The 7,094-nt window shown below is 32.6% G+C and overlaps 2 protein-coding genes across 2 annotated transcripts; both read right to left on the minus strand.

Annotated features, from left to right (window-relative positions):
• Nucleotides 1–644: 644 nt before the first annotated feature.
• LOC145613037 (DNA-directed RNA polymerases II and IV subunit 5A-like) lies at nt 645–1,749 on the minus strand. The gene is made up of 4 exons (XM_081668104.1): nt 1,549–1,749; nt 1,139–1,327; nt 899–1,012; nt 645–770 (listed from the first exon to the last, which is right to left on the minus strand). The coding sequence occupies exons 1-4, from the start codon at nt 1,747–1,749 to the stop codon at nt 645–647; spliced, it is 630 nt and encodes a 209-aa protein (XP_081524230.1).
• A 2,078-nt stretch (nt 1,750–3,827) lies between these two features.
• Nucleotides 3,828–6,264, minus strand: LOC145614341 (beta-amyrin 6-beta-monooxygenase-like). The gene is made up of 3 exons (XM_081669386.1): nt 5,091–6,264; nt 4,525–4,712; nt 3,828–4,402 (listed from the first exon to the last, which is right to left on the minus strand). Exons 1-3 carry the CDS (start codon nt 6,040–6,042, stop codon nt 4,103–4,105), a joined length of 1,440 nt encoding a protein of 479 aa, XP_081525512.1. The 5' UTR covers nt 6,043–6,264; the 3' UTR covers nt 3,828–4,102.
• Between the last annotated feature and the right edge of the window lie 830 nt (nt 6,265–7,094).

Genomic DNA, 7,094 nt, shown 5'->3' on the forward strand with positions numbered 1-7,094 from the left:
ACTAGTTCGACACATCTATAACACTAAGAAAGTTTTTTCTCAAGCACGCACTAAGAAGTGCATTTTGTGAGTTGTAAGAAACAATAATCAAAAGTGTAAGGTGTCGATATGCATTTGGAGACGGCTAGCATTTGTAACACAAGATCTTAGTGTAATTTAAATCACAAACTTTAAAATAAATCGGATGTACAATAAATATTGTACATCCGTTATAAAGTTACCCCTAAAATAAGCAAAAGTTACCCTAATATGGATAAATGTTACCCCTAACATAAATAAATGTTACAAAGTATTTATACTTTATTGATAAAAGTTACCCAAAAAATCGTAAAAGTGACCCTAAATTTGATAAAAAGTGACCCCCGATGTACAATAAATTACTGTACACCGGATGTATACAAAAGTAATTAAATTTAAATTTATCCCAAGCACTTAGCAAATTCAGATTGTTCACGTACTAATGTTTGTCAGCACCCTTAGGCCTTAACCCATTTGGATTCTACACAAAAACTCAGTTTCTGATGCATATAGCAGCCACAAAATTAGCAGTCAACATCTACTTATTTACATACCAAGTCTTTTTTCATCAAGTGACAAACTTCAGGAAGAACCCAGGGGGTAAAATTCAGATATATCAGCTAACATCAGCTAACATATCGATATGTAGCATATGTGCCAGCATTCTCACTAGGTCGTATGATCTTCACAACTTGCCCATGTTGAAGGCCGTAATATCTTGCAATAGCATCAGTGACAAGAATTCTCGGTAGCTGAAAACAGGAAGTCAGAAAGCATAAAAGAGATCAACTAGACAATACAGACCAACATGAGCAATACTTAATATAAATGCGACTACAGGACATTTACTACACCAAAAATTAGATGAGCTGATTGTAACCTGAGTTTCTTTAACTTTATACTTCTCAAGCAATGCCTTCTTTTCGTCATCTGTAAGCACCTGATGCACTGGAACAAGATCGTGCTCGGTAACATTATACATCAGTTCAGAATCCTGCATCACAAATTTTCCTAGGTCAAATTATATTGACAGCAGTAAATTCTGCACACATTGATCTAGTCATTCCAAAATTCAACAATTATGTAATCTTTTTCAAGAGAGTTTGTTATTATCACTCACCAGGAAGACCTCTAACCTATAATAAGTTTGTAATTTAACAGCCGACTTTGCTGCAGTTGTCAAACCATGTTCAGACACCAAAATTGCCTTGTATACTTTATCAGAGTGCATCCTCTCAATGCATTTCCTGAGTGTAGCTACACCTATGATGTACTTGGATGGCTCCGGAAGCAGAAAGAAAACCATAATCTGTAGCACGACAATTTGACTAGTTAAACCTTGTGTTACTCAGACCCTTCATTTCATCTCAAGTACCTATGCCCAATCTTTAACACTCCGATAAAGTTATAAACAGAACGTGCATATAAATTTATCGTAAAAAGGCCAACTACAACATTTCGACATGTACCAAAGTATGACATGATTATATACATCCAAGAAATTAATGATCAACTTGAATGGTTTATTACCTGATCAGAAGTATCATTTCGCTTATTCTTAATCATGAAAAGGTTGTCTCGGCTAATGTTGTCACCAAAATGCTCAATAAACTGTTGCTTGGTCATGTTAATTTCGTCATCTGTTACTAAATAGCCTCGATCATTCAACATTTGCATTACAGTTTTCCGAACTTGGTGGAGTTTCGTAATTTCTTCATCAGAGGAAGACATTTCCTACCAAGAATATCCACAAAAAAATAAAGCACGTACTAATAATATAAATTTGTGGTCACTTTTGTACTAATAATATAAATTTTGCTTGAACTAAACATCAATTAGTTTATGGCCGACCTATATAACAGCACAAAATTGGAAATTTATCATGTAGAATCTAGATATAATCACACTAACACATCAATAGTTCAAAATTCAAGTTAATAATGAGGACACCTTAGAGTGAAATACTGTATATTGGATTGTAATTTTGTAACATACGAAGTATAATCTAGTAAAATACTACGTAAATAGGTTTGCAAAAACATAAATTTTACGTTATATACACTAGTTGATTCCAAAAATTTAACTACAATCAACCATAAATGAAACAAATATTGATGTTAGAGAAAATGAGTAAAAAAATATTATAGGGGTATTAATTTCAAAACAAAAACAATAAAAAAAACATAACAAAGAAACATAAAGATCGAACCTTTATGCATTAGCATCAAGTAATATGCATGGGTTTTAAGATTGAGCTCAAGAAATTAGTGAAAAAATAAAAAAGTGAGAATTTTTCTTACAGGGGGGTTAGTTAGTAATAGCGTCGGAAATTCAGGTGGCGGCAGCTAGCTACTTAGCTAGTGGAGAAGGCAGGAGAGAGAATAGTAATGCAAAATCCCAACAATCCAGTAAAGCTCCTACCGTATGAATTGAACGTACCAACTACTTGTATCATTTACAACATTCTCTCCGTATGATTATTGCTCCTTCACAAATGTTTTATTGACCGTCACATAATTTAAGTGTCACATGAAGCTAAGGCTATGGAGCTATGTACAACTGATTATCCAAAAATTATACTTTGTACTTGTAATTCCTTTTTTCTTATTTTAAGTAGAGCGGTTAACATGCACATTACGTGTGCCATAACTTGCCATGCTATATTCGGAGAGCTTTTTTTGGTTTGGCCTTATGTCACAATTTTAATTTTGCCAGCATTAATAAAGGAAATATACATAAATAAATATTTTTAGAATGTAAATGTTCGCATACTATTAAATGGCAAATAAATAAATAAACATATCAAAAGGCATGGTTTCAAAAAAAAAAAAATATTTATTAAGACATAGTCTCAATACTATTCATAAGTGTAATTATAAAGGTAGGACGAGTGTGTAAATTTGCCTTGACTGTTAGTGCTTATTGGGCTTCTTTGCCTCAGTCCCATATGGGGACCTTTTGGGTTGAGCCCAGTTATTAATCTTGGAAATTGATTTCCACATTTCTCAAGTTTGTCTCCTCATTATAATCTCACAACATACTTAAGGGCTGGTCTATTAATTCCTTCTCCTTTCCTTTTCATATAGAGTATAGTAAAAAAAAAACAAGGTACTAATGTTTGCCTAAAGTTGCAATTAGAGTACTGACGTTTCAAAGTTGCAAACAAGGTACTCAAACCTTGGCTGGATGTCAAAAATCCGGTGGTGACCTATACCAACCGGTTAATTCATTTTAAAGCTTTTTTTTTTTAAAAAAAAAAAAATTGCCAAGTTGTTGCATCATAAAAGGAAACGCCAAGGTTTAAAGATTCTATCACCTTACCACCTTATGTAGTGTCAGGGTTGTGTGGTTACACAACTTTGCAAGTAAATTACAGTAAAGATATTGACAAAAGTAGTTAAGAGATTATTAGTCACAATTTTTTTTTTTTTTTTTTTTTGGTGAATTAAAATTTTATTACCAAAAGAAAAAAGGCAAGTTGTAACCCAAACTACACAAGCCTAGAAAAGGCAACCAATCCCCCAAAGTTCCAAATACAATGATGCCACCTTCTAGGAAGGGTTCACCTAAGTACCAAGAACAAACACAACAAGACTCATGGTTACAGACCACCTTCGGAAGGCAAAGAACATAAGGAAAAGCTTCCTTTTTGCACTAGTCTTCCTGCAGAATCTTTTTGCCCAATTTACTTCAAGATCAAATCTCTGCACAGGCATGCTGCATTGACCGCTTGAGAATAGTTGCATTCAAAGAACAGGAAATTACTAAAGACCTTTTTGGTTGACATGGAAATTAAATTCTTGTAGAAATTGTTTTTTTTTTTTTTTTTGGCGGGAGAAATTGTATTTTATAAAAAGCTATTTTCCAAATGAAATTCTTAGGAAAATCTTAAATTTGTTTGGTTGGCAAGGTTGGAATTAAAAATTCCCATGAAATTTGATTGACCAGAGACTTTGTAATTTACTTCCCTTGTTTCTTCCGTTTTTTCTTTTGTGTGACACCAAACAACTATCCAACTTATCAAATTTCAAGAATTTCCACTTCCCCCATTTTATTGTCAACCAAACAAGGTCTAAAAGTATTTTTAAGCTACATGAGGCTGAATTTGGATTCGAAGACCTTCAACCGGATGTGGGTTTGGGTTATAGATCACCTTTTCATTTGGATTAATTTTGTGGAATTTGAATTTAGTCACCACATTGTGCAGAAATACGAGTATTTCAATTCTTGTGTATTCTTTCCCTGCACACATTCTAGGCCCTGCTCCAAATGGTACAAATGCAAAGGGTGGCACTTTGTTGCTTTCAAACCTTGTCGGGTCGAATTTTTCTGGATCCGGAAATATTTTCGGGTCCATATTTGTTGAATGGTTATTCCAATGTACCTAATACAACATTATACAAGAGTATAAGAATACAATAACGAGTAATAATTATCAAACTTGTAATTTATTTGCATCCAATTACTAAATTATGAAGTATAAATGAATGGTTAGTGGTTCGGTACCTTCCATCCCTTAGGAATCTTAAAACCAGCATAAGTGACATCAGTGATGGTCTCCCTAAAACTTCCTTGAGCGGGTGGTTCAAGTCTCATTGTTTCACATACTACATTCCATGAATACTTCATTTTTTGTACATCCTTCCATGTTAGTAGTTCCCCTGCCTCTTTTGATCGCGCTATCTCCAATTGCTCTAACAATCAATCCACATATATGCATATTACTTCAAATCGCAAACTAGTCATATTAAATTAATTAGCAAGTACAATTTAAACACTAAGTACTAAGCAAATTGATTTGGGTTGTAACAAATTGAATTACTGGATAGATCAAATCAAACTGGACTTCAATTTTGAATAGTACGTACACTAAACTGACTAAAGTATATAACCGACTTTAAACTGACCATAATCATTATTATTATTATTATTATTTGCAGTTAACATGGATACGAACTTTTAAGGTCTGATGTTACGTTGACTAAACTAGACTGCATGAACCCGAATCCATATCAAATGACTTGTTTTTGGTACAAAAAGACTTATAAAGATGAGTTGGATTGAGAAAATACCTTGTAAAACCTTGTCATAAACATGAGGATGTTTAGCAAGGTTGTCTATCACAAACGTGATAGTGTTGCTTGTAGTAAAAAAGCTAGCGAACAAGAGAGATATAATCCTTCCAGCAACAACCGTCTCATCGATCATCACCCCATTCTCTTGAGAAGCCATAAGCACCCTAGTCAACAAGTCGAAACCACCGTGATTTTTCCGAGATAACTCTATTTTCCTCTGTCTTATCTCATCAACAAGCTTACTTCGGAGCTCAGCTTCCCTCTTTCGAGCTTTGTAGTAAAGAGTGCCAGGAAAATTTATAGGCATCGCCACTGCCCCTGCGTTCAACACGTAAAAGGGTTCCGAAATAACCTTTACTTGTTCACTCTTATGGTAATCAAGAAACAAGCAACAAGAAAGAGCAAAAGTAAACTCCTTTGCAAGTAAGTGAACTTTTACTTCATTATTAGGAAGCCAAAACGACTGCAAATGTTGTTGTGCCTTAGAATCCATAATAGGCACAAGATGTTGCATCGAATCGAGCTTAAGGAACTTGTGTAATTCCTCTGTTACTAGTCTAGACGACGATGAATTCGTGTCTATGTTTGTTACAGAAAGAACAGCTGCAACTGAAGGTGGCAACCAGAATTTGAACAGAATATTTTCATTTGAGAAGATGAATTTGTTAGCAGAAGGACCGCATAAAACAGCAACTTTTTCGCCTATGATCGAGGTCTTGAATACATCAGGGGAATACTTCATCATTCGATCCCATACGAATTTTTGGTTGTTTGAGACATATTCTAAGGTTTCTCCTATAATTGGCCACCCATTTTTGCCTCGAGGAATATTATACAAAGATGAAAACTTGATTTTTGTTTTGAAAACAGAGAAATATAGAATTATTATGCTGATAATAAGTATCAGAAAGGTTGTATAATTAAGCACATACACAAATATGGAATCCATAATTTTTTTTTGTTCAAAAATGATTGTGAGTTTTAAAGATTAATATACATGAGAGATAATAAGAATTATGAAATGAGTGGTATAGAAATTGTGTGAATGTACGGTGTATATACTAATTTAATACAGGCCTTAATGGGTTAAGTCTTTTGAATTGGATCACTGTTGATATGACCCAAGCCCTTGAGAGTTGAGACCGAGACCGAGTGAAAATTTTACACTACACCGGTGTAGCTTCTGCTACCTACACCCCCCTCCCCCAAGTGACGTCATTTTGAACATATAATATTTCAAAACTGAACATATTTTATTAATAGCTGTAAATGAACATACAATTATTTATAATTGTACATTTAATTAAGGAGCATTATTATAGATGAAAAATGTATAAAATTTATACTACAATAATAAAACTACATTTAATTAGTTATTGAAATTTTTTAAAGGTAGCACACACTCCTTATTGTAACTGTAAGAATCATTTCCATGAAAACTACAATATATCACACACTCTTATTGAAATTCCTTATTAAATTTGTTAAAATAACTAATTCATGATATAATTGGATGCTTTAATTAGTAGTATAAAAATGAACTTTTAAGTATATGCACATATTCATTTTAAAATAATGCATTTACTTGTTAAAAATGAAATGATCATGAATAAGAATGAAAATGAACATTTATCAATACGTAAATTAACATTTATATATAATGAAAATGAACATTTATCAATACGTAAATTAACATTTATCATCTATTAAAATATGAATGACGTTATACTAACATATAAATGAACATTTAACAAAATGAAAATGAACATTCATAAAAATAAAAAAAAATTAAAGAAATAATAATAAAAAAAATAACTACGAACTATAATCTTTGTTTCTCTTCTCTAAAACAGTTTCCTTCGCTCTGTAATCAAAACTGAAGAATGTACTGATATAATTTATTAGTTCTTCAATAAAAATTGCTAAGATTATAGTATAATACTTACATTGATTTACATTTTTTCATGTTTGATGCTTCGATTACATTTTCGAAATACATTG

The sequence above is a fragment of the Chenopodium album genome, chromosome 25, assembly GCF_948465745.1.
Source record: "Chenopodium album chromosome 25, dcCheAlbu1.1, whole genome shotgun sequence".
Classification (NCBI taxonomy): Eukaryota; Viridiplantae; Streptophyta; class Magnoliopsida; order Caryophyllales; family Amaranthaceae; genus Chenopodium; species Chenopodium album.

Excerpts from the sequence above, each read along its gene's own strand:
- LOC145614341 (XM_081669386.1), bottom strand. The coding sequence starts at position 6,042 with ATGGATTCCATATTTGTGTATGTGCTTAATTATACAACCTTTCTGATA. Across the intron at positions 4,713-5,090 it reads TTATGACAAGGTTTTACAAG|AGCAATTGGAGATAGCGCGA; the intron begins GTATTTTCTCAA and ends ATTGATTGTTAG. Across the intron at positions 4,403-4,524 it reads AGATTCCTAAGGGATGGAAG|GTACATTGGAATAACCATTC; the intron begins GTACCGAACCAC and ends ATGTTGTATTAG.
- LOC145613037 (XM_081668104.1), bottom strand. The coding sequence starts at position 1,749 with ATGTCTTCCTCTGATGAAGAAATTACGAAACTCCACCAAGTTCGGAAA. Across the intron at positions 1,328-1,548 it reads GAAATGATACTTCTGATCAG|ATTATGGTTTTCTTTCTGCT; the intron begins GTAATAAACCAT and ends GTCGTGCTACAG. Across the intron at positions 771-898 it reads ATAAAGTTAAAGAAACTCAG|CTACCGAGAATTCTTGTCAC; the intron begins GTTACAATCAGC and ends TCCTGTTTTCAG.